This window comes from Ochotona princeps, chromosome 10 (genome assembly GCF_030435755.1).
Source record: "Ochotona princeps isolate mOchPri1 chromosome 10, mOchPri1.hap1, whole genome shotgun sequence".
Taxonomy (NCBI): domain Eukaryota; kingdom Metazoa; phylum Chordata; class Mammalia; order Lagomorpha; family Ochotonidae; genus Ochotona; species Ochotona princeps.
This window is the reverse complement of record NC_080841.1, coordinates 39800395-39823456: the sequence shown is the minus strand read 5'-3', so window position 1 is coordinate 39823456 and position 23062 is coordinate 39800395. Positions and strand designations below refer to the sequence as shown.

General features: G+C 49.9%; 1 protein-coding gene across 1 annotated transcript in view; it reads right to left on the bottom strand.

The window, feature by feature from the left end:
- GALNT2 (polypeptide N-acetylgalactosaminyltransferase 2) overlaps positions 1 to 23062 on the bottom strand; it is a 173318-nt gene that overhangs the window by 9619 nt on the left and 140637 nt on the right. The window contains exons 7-14 of the mRNA XM_004578551.3: positions 16306 to 16427; positions 14266 to 14353; positions 10765 to 10852; positions 9578 to 9681; positions 8440 to 8566; positions 4009 to 4101; positions 3672 to 3755; positions 1195 to 1321 (exon numbers count right to left, since the gene is read on the bottom strand). Of these exons, the coding sequence (XP_004578608.1) occupies positions 1195 to 1321; positions 3672 to 3755; positions 4009 to 4101; positions 8440 to 8566; positions 9578 to 9681; positions 10765 to 10852; positions 14266 to 14353; positions 16306 to 16427 (833 nt within the window). The remainder of the gene's footprint in view (positions 1 to 1194; positions 1322 to 3671; positions 3756 to 4008; positions 4102 to 8439; positions 8567 to 9577; positions 9682 to 10764; positions 10853 to 14265; positions 14354 to 16305; positions 16428 to 23062) is intronic.

Here is a 23062-nt window from a genome sequence, read left to right as displayed (position 1 = left end):
GTGGTTACCTGACTAGGGTCAATACAGAGGGATGCCCAGAGATCCGCTGAGCTGACAGGTGCCAGGAGCCAGGCCACAGCCTGGAGATGGGACATGAGCTCTGTTTTCAGAAGGGAGGGCAGAGGAATCTCCATGTCCAGCTCTCCAGGGCCTGGGCTCGTGTGCCACCAGCTGGGGGCACAAGATGTGACATGAGCAGGAGCAAGAAAAAAAGTCCCCAATTGTTGACAGTACAGATTTGGGGCTGATGGTCTCCCATTTTGTAATCCATTGGGCCCCATGTAAGTGCCACCCAGCCCCATATGCATTACCCAGACCTCTGTTTTTGGCACAGTCTGGACTAGCGCTGTGCAAACAAACCCAGAAGCAATGTCCGACTCAGGTGGGACTCAGCTTCCAGAGACTTGGTCCCCTGCCTCGCGGATCTCTGCTTTCCTGAGGGTATGTCTGTGTTCCCACAGGCTTGCTGTTACCTGCTGTGTCTGCCTGAGTTGACTGGTCAAATATCTACGATTATCTGGTGAGAAAACTGCCTTTAGAACACACAAATAAATCAGGGCTGGACCCATCACACTTTGGTTTATGCATCTCCTTTTGAGTATGGGCAGAAGGTGGTAGATTTTTATGCCTCTAGAGAAGGTGTGTCTGTAAATGTGTAACTGAGGCAGCCAACAATGAACAGTTTATACTTTTGGGTACCATGACCTAACAAGAAGAAGGGGACAACTGTGATAATAGCAGAAGTACCTCCTAAGGAGGGATGCTAGACAGGCAGGCAGGTGCATCATACTGAAGTTGAGACAGAGACACAGTGGGCAGAGGTGGTGCGTGATTTCAGGGTAAGCACGCAGCAGGACAGAGTGAACTGGCAGATGGCCCGGGAGGATCAGACTGGGTCCTCCAGCATGGCCTGCATGCTGGGGGGGCAACAGACACTAATCCCACCTCTGACTGGAGCACTCTTGCCCCTGTGGTATTGTCTGGCTGCGTGATGTCACCTTTGATGTGTCAAAGACCCACGATATCCCACAGTCCCTGCCAAAGAGGCTCTGACCAGCAGGAGCCCAGTGCTTCCTTGCAGGTATTTCTCCCTCCCAGGAGACAGGTGGGAGCCAGGCCTCTGAACTCCAGGATCCCTCCCCAATCTGCGCTCACTCTCGGCCTGCAGGTGCTCAGACTCACCCCGACACATACCTGGTTCCCCCCAGCATTGTGACACTCATAGACTCCAACGACACCATCGGCAAAGTGTCCTAACGTGTCCAGGCAGTTGGTTCCTTGTTGCAAGGCTCCAAATGCTATATCCTGATGGTCTGGGACCCTGGGAGGCAAGGTGAGAATCCTGAGTCGTTCTGTATGACACCATGCTTCCGCCACCCTCCTCCTGGCTCAACGGCTCCTGCCTGGGCAGCAGGAAGGGCACGGAGGTGGCCAGCTGCTAGGGACTCCGCTCTACTGCTGCAGGCTGCCTCAGGGGCACGGCCTGGCTAGGAGCCTCCGGGTTGCTACCTCTAAAACTGCACAATGGAGATACACTCTTCCTATTCTGTTCTAGGAGAGTTTTCATGGCAAGGCAAAGTCCTTGATATTCTTCAGTGCTAGTTGATTAGATGTCATGCAAGATTAGGGTGAAAATGACCCTGGGCAGACCCTGTCCGCGGGCACTTTAAGGCAGACGTAGGCCCTGACTTACAGGAGTGACCTGCTGTCAGGGGGCGAGAGAAATGTGGCTCTGAGACCTGCACCTTGGCCCTAACCCATATCACCACGCTCCCGTGTGTGTGCTCTTTCCAGATGTGACCCACTCTCTCTAAACCTTAGCGTGCCCAAGCAGACAGGTGTGCAGCAGCAGGGAATCAGGCTCCTGGCCTGCAGGGGTTGCTCAAGAAAATGGAGGGTATGACCACAGACAATAAAGGCATACAGGCAGGGGGCCCATATCCCATATGGGTGCCAGTTTGAATCCTGGCTGCTACACTTCCAATCCAGCTCTCTGCTAATATGTTTTGGAGAGCAGCCCAAAATGACTCAGATGCTTGGGCCCTTGCACCCATGTGGGAGACCTGGAAGAAGCTCCTGGGTCTGGGCTGGTGTAGCCTGGCCTTGTGGCCATTTGGAGAATGAATCAATGGATGGAAGATCTCTCTGTAGCGCAGCCTTGCCAATAAGTAATAAATTTAAAAATTAAAAAAAAAAATTAAACACAGGAATGCACAGAACCTCCTGCGGCCAGGGAAAGCAGCTTTGTCGGCTGGTTGGGTGCTGAGTGCCTGTGACGCAGGCGCAGGCAGCAGTGCCAGTCCCATTCAGTGAGACACTGTGGTTTCTGTGTCACTCCCATCCACCAGGTTGTAGGTGATCACAATAGCAACAGCAAAATGAGAGGCATGATGGGGATAAAACCCTCTGCTGTAGGTGCCAGCACCATGGCAAAGCAGATTAAGGCTCTGCTCACAATGCCGGCACTCCACATGGGTGCCAGCTTGAGTCCCAGCTGCTCCACTTCCTATTCAGCTTTCTACTAATATGCCGGAGAAAGGAGTCCCCGGCACCCCTTGGGGAGACCTGGAAGAAGCTCCAGGCTCTTGGCTTCAAATGGCTGCTCTGGGCCATTTGGAAAGCGATCCAGCAGATGGAAAATCTGTCTCTTCTCCTTGTAACTCTGCCTTTCACATTAAAATAAATAATTATTTTAAAAAACAATTTAAAAAAACCCACAGTGTTGCAAAGCCCCTCCCTGAAGTGGTGGTGGGGGCGAGGATGGGGGTTTCCCACTGGTGACTGTCACTGTCCTTAACCCCTACCAAGAGCCAGCCTTCACTGGGGGGCGGGGCAAGCAGACAGGAAGTCCTCCCCTCTCACCCTGTGGAACACAGGCTGCCATGTCTGTTACTTTAAAAACGGAGGCGATGGTGTGCCTTATCACTTCTCAAACAAACCTCCCTGATGGTGGCACTGGAGGAGCCATTAGCATGGCGATCATGGCAGTGAGTTGGGCACTCACAGCACCCTATGCTGGAGGTAACGGCAGCCACTGAGAATGTTCAGGGAATATTCCAAGTAAGAAATGAGCCACATTAGGTAAGGCCCCATCTGTCAGAACAGGCCCTCTAAGAAGATGCAGCTCTGAGGGTGCCTGCAAGCCTGCAGACCTATGTGTGTTCTGACTGGGTGATGGGTGTTCTGGTGGGATAGGGAGTTTGTGTTAGCTGAAAACAAGGCCCTGGGCAAAAATAAGGCTCTAGAGAGGATTTCTGCCATCATCAAGTCCAACGCCAGAGGGGAGCGGGCAGAGCATGGTCCTGGGGGAGCACGTGATGCCCAGCGGGTCCACGGGAGGCACAGCTGTGCTCTGTGCTTGGAGGCAGCAGATATGATGGGGGCTACGTTACTCTCTGTCTCCAGTCCTGCCAGCCCTAACCCCTCCATCTCCTGAGGTTCCTTTTGAAGGCATGTGGAAACACAAGGGTAAGGACCCCAGCAGAGGGACTATCTCAGAGAGGCACAGGGTCAGCCATGGGGTGAGGGTGTGAACCCTGGGGTGCCAGTCCTGGCTCCAGGCCTGGTGCTGGAATTTCAACCTTACTTCCACCTCTCCAGGCCCCCACCCCTCCCTAATCTTGGCTTTCTAAGCTCTTGCATGGCTCAACTCGGGGTCCCTGGGGACTTACCGCAATTCCGGATAGACATTTTCAAGGTACCACTTGAAAGGCTTGCAGCTAAGTTTCTTCCGAAGCTCCAATCTGCTCTGAATACTGCAGAAAGACAGGGTTTGGGGAAAGAGGCCTTTATAAATTGCAGGAACAAATGGGCTCTTTCCAGCAAATATGCAAATCCACTGAGAACAGGGCTGGGGGCAGGGAGAGTGTTGACTGTCCAGACTCAGAACCTAGCAACCCCTCTGGGGCCTTGAGCAGGGCCACAGGATGGTTGTCATCTAATCAGCTGTCTTCAGAACTGGCCAGGGGGGATCCTCCACAGTGAGCATGAGAATGCAGGGGTACTTACTTCCCATAGGGCACGTTTCTGGCAGAAGGCACGGCTGCATAGTAGAAATTTTTGTATTCATCCATCCAAACTTCTGCTGCACGCCGGGTGTTGCTAGAAACAAAATCAGTCTGGAGGTGTGAGTTGCCTTCTTTCTGTCAGCACCACCCCGGGGTGCACCTGTCTGAGAGGAGTACGACCAAGGAAGGCACCTGGAGGCCGGGGTTCTGGGCAGCCAGTTACTGACCAGGGCTTCCAAAGAAGGGACTGGGGTTGTATCACACAGGAGGACAGGAGAACATGACTAGGGGAATTTTCATTGTTCTGAGGGCTAGTCTTGGTCCCCACGGCCTTTCTCAGCATGGGCATGACTCTAAGACAGCCACACAGCTCTCAGACAACAGCTGCTGCTCAAATTGCTTTCTCTTCTGTGGCCCTGAGCTCTGAGACCAGGAACAGTGGCAGAAGGGGCTAGGCACCTCACAGCCCACATCTGGGCTTTTTACTGCTTGAGGGCACGGTCGGGCAGGGGTCCCCATGGCTCCATGACTATGAATAGGGCCCCTAGGACTTATTACTTTTCAATGCCTGATGTACTTAACGACTACCGCGGGGGTGGGAGGGGGGATCCACAAGTGGCCCACCCTGCCAACAGATCTTTATAAAGTACCCGTGACACAGCTGTTAATACAGCAAAGCCCTCTGCTCTCACACCCCGAGCCCACTTCCGAGGCAGGCCTACAGCGAGTTCTCCTTAGAAGCCAAACATGGGGCATGCTGTCCCTCCAAAACACACAGTTAGGAGGCAATGCTCCCCCTTCCCTCCAGGGACGGCTTCTAAACGGTGGCCATTCATATGACCTGAGCTAAATGCCAGCAAAATTTCTGTGTTGTGCTACTACCTTTCCTACAAAGGTATCTTGTCCCTCCTAATGAAGCAGAAGATAGATGGCGAGTTCAGAATACCACTGAGAAGACTCCCAGGACAACACACATGCGTACACCTACGCTTGAGCCGAGATTTACCTACAGCAGATAACCCACCAGGACTGACACTTATGTGAAAACACGCTCCCTGCAGCACTGTTTATAATGGCAAGGAAGGAAACATTAGATACAATATGGGGCTAACCACAGGCAGGTGATCAAATCAGCAGGCTTCATGTGAGCTCAGAGGGCATGAAACATGCAGGTGCACTTCTTAGGATGTCCTTGACTTGACATTGCACAGGAACACAGCAGGCTTTGCAGCAGCACCCGGGGACACACGTGTATGGGGAAGGGAGTGAGAGAGTCAATCCTAAGAGTGCTAAGGTACAGTGTGGTATAATAATGAGATGGGTCATTTCTGATTTTTTCTGAAAACATACATACATGTTAACCGTGAGTACCTGAAGTGCTGGGAGAATCTGGCACCTAAGTATCATTTCCCAGAACAGCCACTAAAGAGTCCTAGAAGCGTTCTGGGGTCTTGCTTAGTAACCTCTCCCTTGAACCTGATCTACGCTCACTGGAGGTATGGTATCAGCCCTATGCCTTCCCGACTGCTCCATCAGGAGGAAGAAAGGAGTCCATTCAAGGATATTGTTCCACGTCCTTTGTAGCCCTAACAGTTTAAAGGGTTTATGAATTCCAAACACATAGTGTTTTTAAATTGCTTATATTTTAAACGAGGGAGACGTTTTAAAATTAATAACTGCAAGGTAACCTTTCCAGTCTACTGAGCAGAGAAATTTGGTCAAAGTAGCCTCAAATCCTCAGCCTCCTGGGCCTGTTAGTGCTGGTTTCACTTGTCCATTCACTGACTGTGGAAAGAACTTGATACCCATTTTAACCCAGTCTTCTCGAGACGACAAACACAGCAACACCTGGAATGCAGCAGGTAATGGCTCAAGTACCATGTGGGGGACCCAGATGGAGTTTCTGGTCCCTGGGTTAGGCTGGGTTCAATCCTGGCTATTGTGAGCATTTGGGGAGTGAGCCAGCGGACAGAAAAGGCCACTCTTTCTGTTTCTCCCTCTCCTTGTCATTCTGCCTTTCTAATTAACCAGTATCCAGAGGTCCTTCTGGCTGAAACATACACACCACTCTAACATGCGGTCATCTCCCAGCATCTCCACCCAGCACCTAGTAGGACCTTTCTGAAGCTGTTAAGTAGAGAATCCAGGCCCTTGCTTAAAACCCTCAATGGCTTCCCTGTGTCATCAAAACAACCAACATTTCCCAAGACTTTCAGGGTAAACGGCCTGGCCTGCCCAGCTCTCCCACACCCGTGTCCACTGTCCATTCCCTCAGCTCCTGTCACCTCGCTTCCTTCTGATTCTTGGATGTGCATGTGCCAACCACTCCCTGATGTCCACAGCCCTACCTCTCCTACAGAGAGCCTCCCCGCTTGCTCTCCCAGCTCACGTGCCCTGTCCTCCACAGGCTCCTTCCCACGCTCTCCTCCCTCCCTGTCCAGAGCACCCTTGACCTATGGGCTGTGGTGGTTCGACCTCTGAGAGCATTCCCTTTGCTGTGAGTTTCGTCACCCAACTGCAGGAGAAGGAAATCACCTGGGGCCTGGCCTGTGCACTAATCTACCTTTAGCACCCACAGGAATTCCTTAGGGCGCAAAACCCTAATATGACAGAATGGCCATTTGTCATTCTTCAGAAAGCTCGCCATGTTTACTAAAACGTGCCTAATTCCTGCCATGAATTACATCCATACATTTTTTATGTGACTTTAGTTTTTTCTGTATTTAAATGCTGAAGCCTATTTAAATGCTTAAATTCATGTTGCATTTAACTGCCATGATAACAAAGCACCAGTTTTACTTTTTTATTCAGTTTTGAAGATTTATATACTTTTATTTGAAAGACAGATATACAGAGAGAAGGAGAGACAGAGGAAGATCTTCCATTCGCTGATTCGCTCCCCAAATGGCTATAATGGCCAGAATTGAGCTGATCCAAAGCCAAGAGCCGGGAGCTTCTTCTGGGTCTCCCATGTGGGTACAGGGGCTCAAGGCTGTGGGCCATCCTCCACTGCTTTCCCAGGCCACAGCAGGGAGTTGGACGGGAAGCGGAGAAGCTGGAATATAAACTGGTGTCCATATGGGATCCTAGTGCTTGCAGGGAAGAGATTTAGCCAATTGAGCCATCACACAGGGCCCAAAGCTCTAGTTTGAAAAGGCAATGAGGCATAGGGGTGCTACTCTCACAGACAGCAAAGGTGTGTATTACAAACTAGTCACCTCTTGCCCTCTCTGCTTAAGCCTTTCTGCTGTAGCAGGTGCAGCAGGAAGGCCCTGACCAGGTACGGGCACCTTTACCTTGGAATTCCCAGGCTCCAGAACTATGCAAATATCTGTTCCTTATACATTACCCATTCTGTGCTGTTCTACTAAAACAGCATAAAATGGAGCAAGACGGGCCTGCCACGATAGCATAGTGGTTAAAGTCCTTGCCTTGCATGCGCCGGGATCCTCTATGGTCGCTGGTTCTAATCCCGGTGGCCCTGCTTCCCATCCAACTCCCTGCTTGTGGCCTGGGAAGGCAGTTGAGGACGGCCCAAAGCCTCGGGACCCTGCACGCATGTGGGAGACCCGGAGGAGCCCCTGGCTCCTGACTTCAGATTGGCTCAGCTCCGGCTGTTACACTCACTTGGGGAGTGAACCATCCGATGGAAGATCTTCCTCTCTGCCTCTCCTCCTCTCTGTATATCCGCCTTTTCAATAAAAATAAATAAATCTTAAAAAAAAAATGGAGCAAGGCAATACACTCTTTGATTGTGTGGTAATACATAAGCTGTTCTTCCTTAACTCCCCAGGGGAACAATTGATGGTGCACCAGTTAATGCCACAGCCTGTGACACCATTAACCAGCACCTCATTGGAGTGCCAGGTAAGTGTCTTGGCTGCTCCAGTTCCAATCCAGCTCCCTGCTAATGCACTTGGGAAGGAAGCAGAAGATGGCCCAATACTTGGGTCACTGCTACCGATGGCTTCAGCCTGAACTAGCGCCACCTGCTGCGGCCATTTGGGGAGTGAACCGGCGCATGGAAGATCTCTGCCTTTCAAATAAGTCAATCTTCTTTTCTTGTAAGACAGGAAGAACATCCAGTCCTCAGAACATTCACATGTAAAAGTGTGAGTCTCTGCACACACCACCCCAAGCAGCAGACAGCAGTGCAGCCCTGCAGACATGTGGGGACCGTTCCTCTCCAGTCAGCATCCCCAACCAACCTCGGCTACAGCTGACCCGTTCACCAGCACAAGCTCTGGAATGTGGCCTGCACCAACCACCCTCTGTGTATCAACACTTCCTCCCCTTGAGTGCTGACTAGAATCTGCTGTACAAACGTATCATACCTGCCAGAAAACACCTGCTCTCATGCAGTCCAGGCTCACGCCCTGTCTCAGCAGCAAACTGTCTCGTTCTACTCTATGCTCATCCCCTAACTACTCACCGTGCGAAGACGGTGCCGCTGCCTCCCGGGAACGTGTAGGGGTGCTGCTTCCGGAACACGTGTCCCACGCGGCTGCAGGGGATGATCTCCAGGCTGCCACCACACTGCCACACGCGGAACGAGATCTCTGGGGAAGGAGACACAAGTGACCCATGGGGTCTGGAGGGAGTGGCTCCGCACCAGCAGACGTCCAAGCAGCACAGAAGCTTCCAGACCACCTGGTGGGGACCTGCTGGGGAACCACCTCCTTCCAGAACAGGCTCCAGAACTTTCCACATGTTTGGCATACCTTGGCTCTTTAGACTAACACAGACCTCCCTTCATAGAGGTTAATAAATCTAAAGTGTTTCTTGTTTCAAATGCTGAACTCCACCTAAAGCACATGAATCACTAAAAACCCTAACAGCATCTCACATGAAACTATTGTGGAACCCCTTTTCGGTTTTCTCTTACATCCCTGAATGGTAGAAAAATAACAGGCTGGCCCTGTCTTTCATTTGAGGCCAACAAAAACAATAGCAGTCTCATCACCTTTCTTCCCTTTCCTCCAACGTTCGGTGTCACTGAACAATGTCCAACAGTCGGGAGAAGTGGCTCAGGACTTGGAGCACTTGAAATGAAAGGTTTCCCATGGGACAAGCAAGACAAAACCATGACCATGGGAAAAACAAACAAAAAAACCACGAAGCAAGCAGATAAAACTCAACAGTCCTCTATCAACACAGACCACCGTCTGCAACACTTGATTCCAACTAAACCCAGTGGAAGGGTGGGGGTGGGTTTAGAAAGTTCATGCGTTGTTTTTTTTTAAATTAAGTCAATCAGAGTCGTTCACAAAAGTAATCAAGAAGGGATTAATGGCCACACTGCCTGACATCCAGGATGACAATGCAATCTGTTCCCAGCCTCCCTGGGCTCACGCTCCCTCTGCCCAGCTCAGCCCACAGACCTGCAGCTCGGCACTCAGACATCCCAGTTGTCAAATGACCTGCGAGTTCCTTCAAAGACCTTCTCTGTCCTCTGGCATCCTCCGCTCTAAGGCGGACATGCTTTATGTCTTACACAAGGCATTTCCAGACAGGTGCTGTGCACACCCACGAGTTCTTCCACGGACGCCTGGTGTGAGCATGATACATACCCAGGTTCTCTCCTCCCCACACGTCCATCATCATGTCGTACTTCCCCAGCTCCTCGAAATACAACTTGTCCATCACGAACAGCCCGCCAGCGATCATGGGGGTTCTGGAGGGGCGGGGTGGGGAGGCAGGTCAAACGGCAGCATGGTCAGCCAGGGCCAGGCCCCAGCTAACAGCTGACCTTCAGGACAGCTGCAAACAGCCTGGATCCTGACCACGAGTCCTGGGCTCCTCTCAGCTTCACTACCATGGCCTTCGTTGTCTCCTTGCTGGCTCTGCCTGAACAGTCCCATGGTGCCAGGGGCTAGACTGAACATCTCTTGGCAGGGCCACACTGCGTAGGCTGGGACCTCTTTGATGACAAGCCACCCCACACAAGGCCCTCTCCTGCCTTTTTGTGCCTCAGTTTCCCTTACAGAGTAATCGAAAGCACTATAAGAAACAACACTGAGAGCACCTAGCAAGCTCAGGAAGCACTTGAAATGTCAGCTCCAACTGTCACGGTCATGGGTCAGCCTTCTCTTGTTTAAGGGAGGACCCAGTCCTGCGGAGTGGCTCACGGCTCACACAGTCCCCTCTCCCCACGACTTGGAACCTGGTAGGCTGCTGGAAATGTCTGCTGTGGCTGTGCTGGGTGTTAGTTCCCAGTCTGGTGCTCCATAGAGACTACCTCACTAAACTGGGTGTCTCACTGTCTGGTGCTCTCCTGGCCCAGAGAAAGTTTGATTCCCATCCTGAATCCTTTGCACATCCCGGAAGTCTCAGGGCACACGGGGAGTTGACAGCTGCTGCCAGGAGTCGGGGTGGAGAGAAAGGTGAGACATGGAACAGGTGGCAGCAGCAGCAGGACTCATGCCGACCCCTCATCCTCTCCTATGGGGGTCTCTGAGACCCCTCTCTGCTACAGGAGCTCTTCTACATCCTAAACATAAAGCCATGTATGGAACTGACAGATTTACCTTAGGAATATTTGCCAGCCTTCACCTGAGAAAAAGAAACCTCAGTGGACCTTACGTCTACCCTCTCATGACAGGTACTTGTTCCTTGGGCTAAGATGAGGGGCCAGGGGAGGGCAGAGGGTGAAGGGCTTGCCCAGCTCTCCAGGTAACATAGGCCCCAGTAGGGGAGCCAGAGAAAGAGGATGGGGTCTCACCTGTAAGGGGCTCCCCAAGGGTCAGCTGGCACTTACTTTATGGGGGCAACAGGGTTTCCTTGCCGGGACCTTCTCTGCTCAGGCGTCATGTAATCCCATTTGAACACCAAGTTCCAATCGAAACCTGCCGGCCAGGAAGAAACACAAAGGCTGATTGTTCCTGCTACCCCATCCTGTACAGGTGACAAACACGTGACATTTGGATTAGGCTGAGTGGACACCAGAAGGAAACTGAGAAATGAAGAGGATGATGTGGACAGCCGAGGGTGGTGCTGTGGGTTGGGGACTAGAGGGCAGAGTGAGCACTGCAATCTTCTCCTGCCACTCCCTTTTCTCATCTCCAAAGGTACGAGCTGAAATGCACAACGCAGAGTGCTGTGGTCTGTGTGGCAAGACCACTGCCTGTCGACTGGTCGCACTCTCCTGTGCTGCCCCACAAAGAGAACACAGAGGAGTGCACAGGGACTGTGGGTCTGCAAACTCGAACTTGATTGCTAGAAAACCTGTATTTGCAGCAAGAACAGACTGGGGACAAGGCACAGATGTGTGACAATTTTCAGGTGAAAAAAACTGGAGGAAGTCACAGAATTATGCCAACAGCCATGTGGTACCTATATTACTTCCTTTTCACAATCCACTGACCACACTGGGTGGAAGAACCTGACTCGTGACCTGCATGTGGTTTCGGGCACCAGGCAGGCCCCAGGGTGAAGACTTCCCAATGTTCACAGGTACCTGGACGCATGCCGAGGCCGGCACACCTGCTGCAGCACTCCAGGCGCAACAGGAGACATCCTGGGAACGTTGTGGCTCCTGCTACTGCTTTCCCAATTGCAAGAATCTGAGAGCCAAACCTGATTACTCCAGGGCCATCCACCTCCCAATCTTACACCACACATTGGCTCAACAGCGTTCTGGCTTGCTCTCTCTCTCTGTTCTCCCCCAGTGCCATGTCTGGATTTCTCATCTGCTTATTTTAAACGGTCGCCCTGCCCACCCTTCTGTCCAGTTGGGCACGCTGAACCAAAGCTTTGGAATATAAAGATCTTTCTGCTTTCTCACAACAGAGTGGAGCAGGCTCCAGCAAGAGGAGCAGGAGCAGCTGGGGCCAAAGCACACCAGGAAATCTTGTGCGGGTTCTTTCAACTCTCTCTTGAGTTAAGCAGTCTGCCTGAAACACACTGAGTGCAAACCAGAAGAGCAATTTCTGGGTTATTGCATGAACAGAGAATATAAAAGTAGTCAACAACATATCATTACCTTTTTTAAAAAAATGTTATTTTTGCCTTTGTGTGTGTGTGTGTGCATGTGAATTTGTACCAGAGATCAGCTATACTAGATAGAAGGGCTATTTGGAATGGCATCCCTGATTTTTCTTTTCAAACACAACTTCACACAATGTTCTCTAGGAGTGAATCTGGTCCTCGGTGTCTTCAGACCTAGCACAAGGCTGGCACTCCTCCTTCGCCCTCCAAGGGCTGTGCTATCCTCGGCAGCCACCCAGGAACAGTTACAGTCCATCAGATCTCGGCTCCTCCAAACCCTCGGGGGAGCGAGATGCTCGGAGCACTGATGTTGCCGCTATTGAAGGGATGTTCCCTGAAGCTTTAAAGTGCAAACACTGTACTTCTTACTGTCGCCTACGAATCTTCCCTTCAGTTTGTTGTTCCGAACTTGAATGTACCCCTGTCGCCTTGGAGAGGCCCCTGGGAAGACTTGCTGCTTCGTCACTGCCAGCTGCAGCCAATGCTGAGGTGACGTTGTCCTCACACCTGCTAGCCTGCATCCCTGAACAAGCTGAAGAAGCTGGCGCGGTTATCAGGGTGACACTGAGGAGCAGAGGAAAATGGCCCAGTTGCCACGACAAGGCCCGGGGGAGGCAGGCAGGGCCACACCCAGTCTCTAAGCAGTCTCAACACCCTGTTTTCTCAGGGGTTGCAGTCTGATTTTATATTTTTTAAGATTTATAATTGAGGTGGGACTCTGCTGCAATGGATTGGGCTGCTGCTTCGAACACCTGCATCCCACCCGAGTCCCAAACCTTTCATTTTTAAAAAGGTTTATTTATTTTTATTGCAAAGTCAGATATACAGAGAGGAGGAGAGATAGAGAGGAAAATCTTCTGTCCGATGATTCATTCCCCAAGTGAGTGCAACGGCTGGTGCTGCACCAATCCAAAGCCGGGAGCCAGGAACTTCCTCCAGGTCTCCCATATGAGTGCAGGGTCCCAAGGCTTTGGGCCGTCCTCCACTGCTTTCCCAGGCCACAAGCAGGGAGCTGGATGGGGAGCGGGGCCACCGAGATTAGAACCAGCGACCATATGGGATCCCGGCGTTCAAGGTGAGGACTTTAGCTGCTAGGCTACCACACCAGGCCCCCAAATCTTTCATTTCGAATCCAACTTCCTGCCTTTCCAATGACTGAATGGAGCAATCTGTCAGTTGTCCCTCTAGGTAACTACCTGAAATAATCCATTCTCTCCTGATCAACTAAGGATGTTGGGGGAAGGGAAAAACAGAGGGTATCAATGAGGACATCCCTCATCTTACAGAAAGAAAGTGGGGATGCTGGCCAGCTGGAAAGAGTTTGCTGCTCTCAGGTGTGAAGAATCAATAGGTCTGGGCGAGGCTACCAGGTTACTACCAATGAATAAATGACAGACGACCGAGGCAAGGGTGCAGCAGTGGGTCCAGGTGCAGCTGCCAGGCTCACAGGGTGAAGCAGGTGTTGGCAACCTGTAGAGGAGCTATGTGGCGGCATAGGTCCAGGATCCCAGAGTGTAAGAGGGAGAGCTGCCTGCAGCATGATGGGTCCTTACACAAAGGGGTGGAGGGACTCCGCTTCCATGAGACCAGCAGTTCTCCAGGCTCAGGTGGGCCTGTGATGCCAAACTCTATTGACATTTACAGCGAAACCTCCCAGGCCTCCCTGTACCTGCTAGCGTCTCCTGGAGAATGCAGGCTGGCGGACAGTGGGCATGGGGCATGCTTACTCGGGCTTCAGCAAGATCTGGCCTTGACGTGTGAGGCCACAGGAATAGACAGACGTAGCTCACAAAAACACAAACTCTTTGAGGCCTATGATACTTCTTAAGAGGGGGCAAGAGAGTTTTAATCAAATGGCTGTTTGGGTTGGGTGGGTGCGCGTGAGGGATCACCCGTGCAGGCTGCAAGGACCCCCAGGGCTCCAGGATAGTCATTCATACACAAGCTTCCCCCAGCGCAGAGCAAGCAAACAAACAAAAAGAATGTGGAGTCTTGTCCTAGGCTCCTAGCAGGGAGGGCTCTATCATCTCATATCAGAAAGCACCCTCAAATGTTCGCACTGCCACATGGCTCCAAAAGCAACAGAAGGTCAAGGAGGTGGGAGGCAAGCAGGGGACAGGGCGCGTGCTGTAAGGAAGGCTGCGAAGTCTCTCTCTTCTGGTGCAACCCAACTTAATAAACACACAGATGCTCTTCACTCAGACCACACACTGTCATGGTCACTCCTGACGATGGCAGGTGGCCAGACTGGTGAACTGCAACACACACTTACCGCCCTTCAAGTCAGCTGATGCCCCCACATACTGGAAGTTGTCCATGTTAATGACGTCAATGATGGGCGACACGACCCGAGTCCTGTCCTAAGATAAGGATAAAGATGAGGTCAGAATGCTAACCAAGATTTCTGCAGAACCAGCCTGCCTGACGTCTTCTGTGTCAAGGCAGCTACAGGTGGTGCACACCCTCACTGCCGTGCCAAGGCACTCTGGCCTCTCCACCCGGGATGCCAAATCCCACAGCTTTCACTCTCACAGGTTTCAAACGTGGTGGCACTTAATGTCAGTTATTATCGAGGTCTGAGCTGCTGCAAGCCTTAGGAATGGACCCATTGCTAAAATGCAGACGTAACTAAACTGGGGACATACTTCTATGGCAAAATGTGAATAGTGTGAGTGTGTGTGTGAGGAAGGGGGGGGGGAGAGAGAGAGAGAGAGAGAGAGAGAAAGAAAATAATATTTGAGCACAAGATAAATCAAATTAACCCAGAGAATTTCAGATTCTCAATCTGCCTCAGCTACAATTCTAAGAATTTTGCTCTTGGAGCTTTTTCATTGTGCTACACTGCCATCCTTCTGGTAAGGTTTTGAGCGTAAAACCTTCTAATGTCTGTGACCTTGTGACATTTGGATGACTGCAGCAGGCAGAGAGACACTGCCAACTGTGCCTCACGCTGACAGTCAACCAAAGAAGAAGTGCTTCCCTCCAGCCCTGTGAAGAACGCTTATTAGCCAGGAGAACAACTCAGTGGCAGGCTCCGCAGGACTGAGAACATGGCACATAAAGGAAAACGCTGAGGGCACATCACAAAGCTCCACCACTACCTTGGGTGGAAGGTCATGGGGAGAAGTGAGCCCGGCTGGTACCAGACACAGGACATCCTCCTGGCCGGGCTCCATGTAGCCTTAACAGGCTGAGGTCAGGCGCTCCCTAGTTTCAGGGTAGGGTATGAGGGTGCTCCGACAGCATCTGTCTGCAGCACTGAGTGCCCTCACCATGTCACTGTGGGCTGGCTTGCTGGCAGAGGGAGAGGTTGGGAGAGAAGGGGGTAAGGATTCCTGGGCAGGTCCTTCATCCTAGCAGGTGTGTGTGTGGGGGGGGGGAGTGGGAGGGCATGTACAGGAGGACCCAGTCAGGAGTGAAAACTGCTTTGCAATCCTGATTCTGCTGCCTGCACATGTTATGAAAAGTACCCCAGGCCCCAGTTTCCTCATCTGGCACGTGAAGTTACAACCTGCAGGAGAGGTGCAGTCTAACAAGCATTTAACTTGCAGTTCCACTTCAATCAAGGGCAGTGAATGTGATTTTCATAATGACTGGTAGCTTGTAGTTATTTGGTGTTTCATGACTTAGTGCCCGTGAGCTCTCCTTGCTATGCTGGAGGCAGAATGAGTTCACTTTCTACATCTATGATAGTTTCATTAAGCTTGCTTTATTGTCCCCAAGAAAGCACTTTCTCAGTGGGAAGGAAGCACAGTCAATAAAACAAGTGAAAGGCAAGAGACAAAATAAAAGGCCAAACATGGTATTAGTGGTGATGTTTCCAGAAAGGCAGGAGGGGTAGGGCATGCAGGCAGATGGTCCTCTGACAGCCCCACCTGGTCACTGTGTGGGGGCTTGCCCTGAATTCTCCCTAGCAACCTGGAGTGGAGGGAGAGGGGAGGGAGCGGAGAGGATGTCTCCTCCTCACCCGCTGTGGACTGTGGTGTCCACGCCCCCATCCACCCTGGCAGCTGTCCTGGCACTTCCACCTCAGACATGGGCTTCACAAAGCAGGAGCTGACTACACAGCTGCAGGCAAGGAAGGAGGCGGCTCCTGGGTGTGAGTAAGGGGACTCCCACCTGCCCTCCCCATCTCTGTCTCCTAGCCGCCAACGGATAGCTCTTCCCATGGATAAGACTCCTGCTGCCAAAAGGACACTGAACAAATGCATCAAAGGTATTTTCTTCATTTTCTGGCATCGAGAAATCCAGCTAGCCAGTTCATATGGCCCCTTCCCTCCCCTCCCAGGCATCCGCCCTTCTGTCGCCTCACCTCTGCCACCCTCTCCAGGAGCGGCTCCAGCCAGTGCTCGTTACACTCACAGTGACTGTCCAGGAAGGTCAGGACCTTGGCTTGGGCTGCATCAGCCCCACGGACCCGGGAGCGCATCAGGCCTGTGGACAGGAGTGTGAAAGCATGTCAGGGGAGAGCCTGGCAGGAGAGAACCACGCCTCTGGCTGGTGTGCTAAACAATCCACCACCCGACCTTGTGGACAGGATCAACGGTGCCTAGGGTCACCAGGACGAAGTCCTATTTGAACCTTTTATATATATAAAAAAAAGTCCATTTACTTGGACGATTGGGAAGATGACCTTCTTAGAACTACTATCCTCTGAGAAAGGCTTCTATGTAATTCAGGTTTCCTTGAAGCAGCAACTGAAATGTGCAGTGTCCACAGCCACAGTTTCCAAGCTGACTGCGCTGAAGATGGTGTGACCCAGACACTTCCAGGGTGATGGTGAGAGTTGCAGTAGGGCTGTCAACTCTATTACATCCAAGATAAATAATCTAAGATTGATCACAGCCAAATATCACAGATGACAAAACCTGGATGTCTGGCTTTTACATAAAATTAATTTATACTACTGATCCTAATTTTCTATATTACACATATAAACTATTTGTAATTGATATCTTTGTGGTTTGTTAATAATATGCATTTTGCACATAACTCCTATTGCAAATGGTGTGCTTATATGTGGAAGCTGTGGCTGCGAACGGCTTCTGCTACAAATGCTGGCCTTCATCGAGATGGTATGGCTACTCAGAACCAGTGACAACCTATGAGTTCACCTTCTTTCTGTGCAAAGAGGAGTCTTACAGTGAGTCTGGCAGAGCTGTCTGCTATGGCAGGCAGAAAAAGCAAGATTCCTAAATCCGGAAACTGTAATACAGCTGGTTTTACGTAAAACCCTTGCTCTGACAACAACAGTAAACATTAAGTAACACACACACACACACACACACACACACAGAAAAACAAAAAAACATGAAAGGGTTGGTGAAAAGCCTGAAGCATCCAAAAACTAGAGTGTGAGTTTTAGCCTTTTAAGGACAAAAATCACATGCAGTGAGAAGTCTATATGCAGTCTATATGCTGTTGCTCCAAAGCCATTCTCCAATCCACTGCAGAGCAGCCTTTGTGGTGTGATGTCAGAGGACAGACTTCAGAGCTTCTAGAGTGGCTAGGAACTGGAAGACGTGATCCTACAGAGGTGGCAAGCTCTGAGTCTGTGAAAACCTCTTAACGTCCCTGGCTGACTCCTATGCCATGCACATTCTCTAAGGAGTCCATGAAGAGAACAGCGGTGAGAAGACAGAAAGGACCAAGTTTGGTGCCCTGAGAGTTCAGAATGTCACCACTGCCAAGCTAAGAGAGTTGGGCAATCATGTCAGTTCTACAGAAACTCCAGAAGGACCACAAGGAGCAAAAAGAGTATGTCTTGGGAATACAGACACACTTAACAGCAAAGTAAAAAGACAAGCCTACATCAACCCCTGGGCAGCCATGCGGCCCGGAGGGCTCAGGTCCCCCGCCACAATTCCAGCCTAGCACAGCCAGGCTTACCACCACATACATACATACATGGGGTGAGCGGCTCGCGGGCGGCCAGTGCGCCATTTGGCACCAGGCTGTGCCTGTTGGCCTCCCGGCCAGGAAGTTCTGGAATTTGGTTTCTTTGATATGCTACATGAGTCGCTCCATGCTGAGCCCATAGTACTCTGAGAATGTGTATTAGTCCTTAAGATTCTCAATGGCAGTTAATCTTCCTCTGAAGAACCTGTAGTCCCTTTATAGTGCAGATTGCCAACACCAGTTCATTCAAAAGGCAAAATTCCGGGCTTGTCCAGCAGGATACCCCATTACCTGATAGGATGAGGGATCAGCAGAGGGGTCACAGAAGGCAGGACTATGACATTGACTGGCATTCGAGAACCATACTCGGGGCTAGAATGTGTCAGGTATGCGTGGACCAATCCCCTGGATACTCTGACCCCATTGGACGGTTTAGAAAGGCCGGTGGAGTCTATGCAGGAGGCATGACAGTCTATGGGGTGCACTGGGCTGACCCAGAGCAACCTCTGGCATACTTAACACTGGCTGGGAACAGGCCTAGTTGGGGAGCTTGGGGAAGGCCTTGGCTGGGTGGAGCTTACCACTAAGGGGCGCAGGAACTGGAAGGGGGCTGAGTTCTGGTCGGGTCACAGTTGTAATCCCTTGGCACAAATATGGATTCGGACTTGACGCACCGTGCCGGATTAGACCGCAACACAGTTTGGTGCTCCGGAGGACCAGGATAGATGTGGGACAGGCTCAGCTAGGTTTCAACCCCAACTGAGCCATATATGAGATATATGTGGGTATGGACGAACCGTGGCTCGGCTGAAACTCTCAACAGCAGGAACCAGAATGGACTGAAGAGTGGTGCTGGCCGAAGGACCTGCTGGTATGCGTGAAGCCTGACACCAGGAAGGGGTCGGATGGAGGAATCTGAACAGTTCCTCTGACAGGACACTGACCCTACAAATAAACGCAGGAAGCATGGAGGTAACCAACCCAGAAGAGGCTTTGGAAAGTGACCCACTGGCATACACTTGGCTCGGGTTGGGGCAGACCAGGCTGAGTCAGTTCACGTCATCCACTGGCAATCCCGAGCGCTGGAACTGTGTGGGGGCCTGGCCAGGTTTGGTTACGATGAAAAAACAGTACAAAACACAAAATGCCAAGGCAAAATGGCCTGTGCCAGTAGGGAATGCAGCACCCAACCAGCACACCTCCCACTGGTTTAGGTGAGGGACGAGTGTGTGATGGGCAAAGCCGGGGAAAGCTGCAATACTCATTGGTTCCAATGGAGGTCGGGACTCAGAATAGATCCAACCCAGGGGTTACAACCACCAGCTGATCGGAGTGATGGACTGTGGCAGGCACTGTGCTTACTAGTAGTACATGTAGGAGCCTGGACTGGGAACGCATCAAAGCTTCTTTGGGGATTCCCCTGAACAAAATGGAGGAATCAAAACATTAAGCAAGAAAAGATGGAAGATGGAGTAGATCAATCAACCACCTCAGCTATATGTTTGCAGTGGAAAACTGGACAAGGGGAAACTCTAAGATAGACTATGTCAATCAGTGGACTCTGCACCAGTCTCATCGTACCTGGACAGTTGCTGATGATATGTTGGAGCTTCTAATTGATAGAGGTGACGCTCTGCTGGCTCTGCCTTCAAACCTGAGAGGGCCTCCCTAAGAGGCCGTTGAACTTGACTGGACAGTGGGATGCTGGACTCTGTATGGTGTGAGCTTGTAATTAGGGAATCCCAACGGAACCTGAGCTGTGGTTATGTATCATGGTGAAGGAATTCACCATGAGGGAAGGGTTTGGGGTGAAGAGGGGAGAATCCCAGCACCTATGAAATTGTGTCATGTAATACAATGTAATTAATGAATAAAAAAAAACACAAGCCTACAGAAGCTAAAAGTCATCATGCAGCAATTTAACGGGCCAGTGTAACAAAGCTCAATACTTAGTGGAGAGAAATACAATCTACAATGCTCATCATAAAATAAAAACACTGGGCATGAGCAAAAACAGGCAAATGTGGTTCATATCCAAGAAAAAAATGAATGGAAATCCACCTGAAGATGACCCCCGTGCAGAACCAGCAGACAAAGACCTAGCAGCAGCGGCTGTAACTATGCTCAAGAACTCAGAAAAAGTGGTTTTAAAGAGTGAGCATTTGCAGAATCACATGAGAGAAACGGCAATTATACGGCACAACCAAACGAGTGTTCCAAAGCAGAAAAATAAAATGATGTGGAACAAAAATATCACCAACTGATCTAAACCGTAGAATGGAGATGGCAGAAAGACCAGTGAACTGGAAGAGCGATCAGTAAGAATAAACCTATCGGGCCCCGGTGCAGTAGCCTAGTGGCTAAAGTCCTTGCCTTGAACGCACCGGGATTCCATATGGATGCTGGTTTCTAACACTGGCTGCTCCACTTCCTATCCAGTTCCCTGCTTGTGGCCTGGTAAAGCAGTTGAGGACGGCCCAAAGCCTTGGGACCCTGTGCCTGCATGGGAGACCCAGAAGAGGCTCCAGGCTACTGGCTTCAGATTGGCTCAGCTCTGGCTGTTGCAGCCTCTTGGGGAGTGAACCAGCAGACATATCTTTCTCTCTGTATCTCTGTCTTTCCAATAAAAATACACAAATCTTAAAAAAAAAAAAAAAGAATAAACCTATCTGATGAACATGGAGAAAAAATACGGAGGGGGACAAAAGTCTAAGCACCCTCTGAGACACCATGAAATGGTGCACTGTAAGTATGACTGGAGTGCAAGCATAAAGACATGAATGGCCCCCAATCTCCCACCCTTCATGGAAAATGTCCCCTTACAGACTCCCGGGGACCAGTCGATCTGGAACAGGGTTAAGTATAAAGAAAGCTAAGCCTTGGCACATCACAGAACAAAGATGAAGAGACTCGGGAAAGCAGCCAGACGCGTGACTCGTAACGTGCCAGGCAGCACAACGCGGCACGAGGCAACGCTCTCCAGAGGGAAACACAGGCAGACAGACGCTGCAAGAAGCTTTTCCCAAGAGCTCAAAGAGAAACTACTGACCTACCCAGAATTCTATGGAGGGAAAGTATCCTTCAGTAATGAAGGACAGAGAAAGACTTTAACAAACCTAAGTGTTGAGAGCGTCTGTTGTCTACAAAAAGTTCTAAAGGGAATTTCTGGGGCTAAAGGGAAATGGCATTAAATGGGAACTCAAATTTATGAAAAGATACCACAAGTGAACTGTATGACGATGAGTTTAACGAACTCTCTGTGAAGTCTTTTTCTTCATTTTTTAAAAGGTAACTATTTGAAGTAAGAATTTATCACATCCTTGTGAAGGCTAAGACATGTAGAACATAAACATGTTTAATAGTACACAGAAGAGAAAAGGGAACTGAACTCTTGAAAGGTTCTTATATTTTTTGTAAAGTGGGAGGGCACTGACTCTAATCAATAGCTATGAAATTAAAATATATGTTGTGGGGATGGGCATCATGATAGGGTAGGTTCAGCAGCTGCTTGTAACACTGGCATCCCACATCCAAGAGCTGGTTGCGCCCACTGCTCCCTGCTAAGGCACCTGGGTCCACGTACTTGGGGCTTTGCCATCTGCTTGGGAGACTGAGATGGGTGTTCCTGGCTCCTGGCTTTGGTTTGGCTCAGCTCTGGCTGTAGTGGCCACTTGAGAAGTGAACCAACAGCTACAAATTTTTCATTCTTTGGCTCTTCCTTTCTCTCTGTTGCTGCATCCTTCAAATAAAGTGAACCTTTAAGAAAGTGTATGCTTGTAATCTCAGTGCAACCACTAAAGCCAAACCAAACCAAACCAACAAAAAAGCAGTAAAAACTCAATTACTTAAAAAAGTTAATCCAAAAGACGGTAATAAAAGTAGGGACACAGAAACAGAAAACCAAAAGCACATGAGAGAGGCCAGTACCATGGTGTGGTAGATCAAGTCACCTCTTGCAAGGGGAGTATCCTGTTGTTTCAAGCTTCAGCTACTCTTGTTTCTGATCAAATTCCATGCTAATGTAGTTGGGGAAACTAACCAACCAACCAACCAACCAACCAAATAATGGCCTGAATCCTTGGGTCCCTGCCACTTGCTGAGACCCACATAGAGTTCTGGGCTCCTAGCTTCAGCCTGGCCCAGCCCTGATAGCTGTGGCCCCATGGGGAGTAGAACAGCAGATGGACGATTTCTCTGTCATACTACCCATAAAATACATAAATCTTAAAAAAAGCACACTATACTAAAACAGAACAAAACAGTAGATAAAGAACCAATTAAAACAATAATGGATCACACACTCCAATTTAAAATCAAAGACTATGATAATGGATTAAAAAAAGCAAGATCTAGCAATAATCTTTCTGCAAGAGATAAACAGATACTCAAAAGGCTTTTACAGATAAAAACAGAAAGCAAAATAAAATAATTGGTATAGTTAAATTAGTACTGGGCAAAGTAGACTTCAAGACATATATTATTACCAGAGGCAGAGAGATGGTTTATTTCAACAGGAAGATATATCCTTCATAGATGTGCACACACACAGTAGTCTTTGAGCATATGAATCAACAACTGGCAGTGTGATGGGGGAAAGAAACAGATCCTCAGGTAGAGCTGCAGATTTGGACCATCTTCCTTCAGGAACTGACAGAAACAGCACCCTGCATCTTTTAGGTCTTAAATGACTGCTTTTTACCACACTGATAGACCTTTCATACACAGCTTATGATGTCTAGCACTGCAGAATTTATAGAATAATCTTGAGCTATAAGATTTAAATTTTTCACAAGGCTGAAATTTTACAGAGTATATTCTCTGAAAACATGGAATGAGATTAGAAGTCAACCAAGACACGTTTCCAAACTCAGATATTTAGAATATTTAAAAAAATACATGATCATGGGGTCAAAAAACAAATTTTAAAGAAAACTGGAAAATATCTCAACACTACTGACCCTCAGATTGCTTCTTCACTACTTTATTATTGTATGCAGGTGACTTTTCTGTCTTCTAGAGGTACCACGGGTACCTCTTTTGTATTTGAACACCCAAGATTGATACTGATGCACGCATACAAGTAAAAATATGGGCGGGAGCACATATCCATCTGTTGTTCTGCCCAGATGTTTTCATGCAGGTTCACCGGGATCTGGCCTCTCATAACCTTC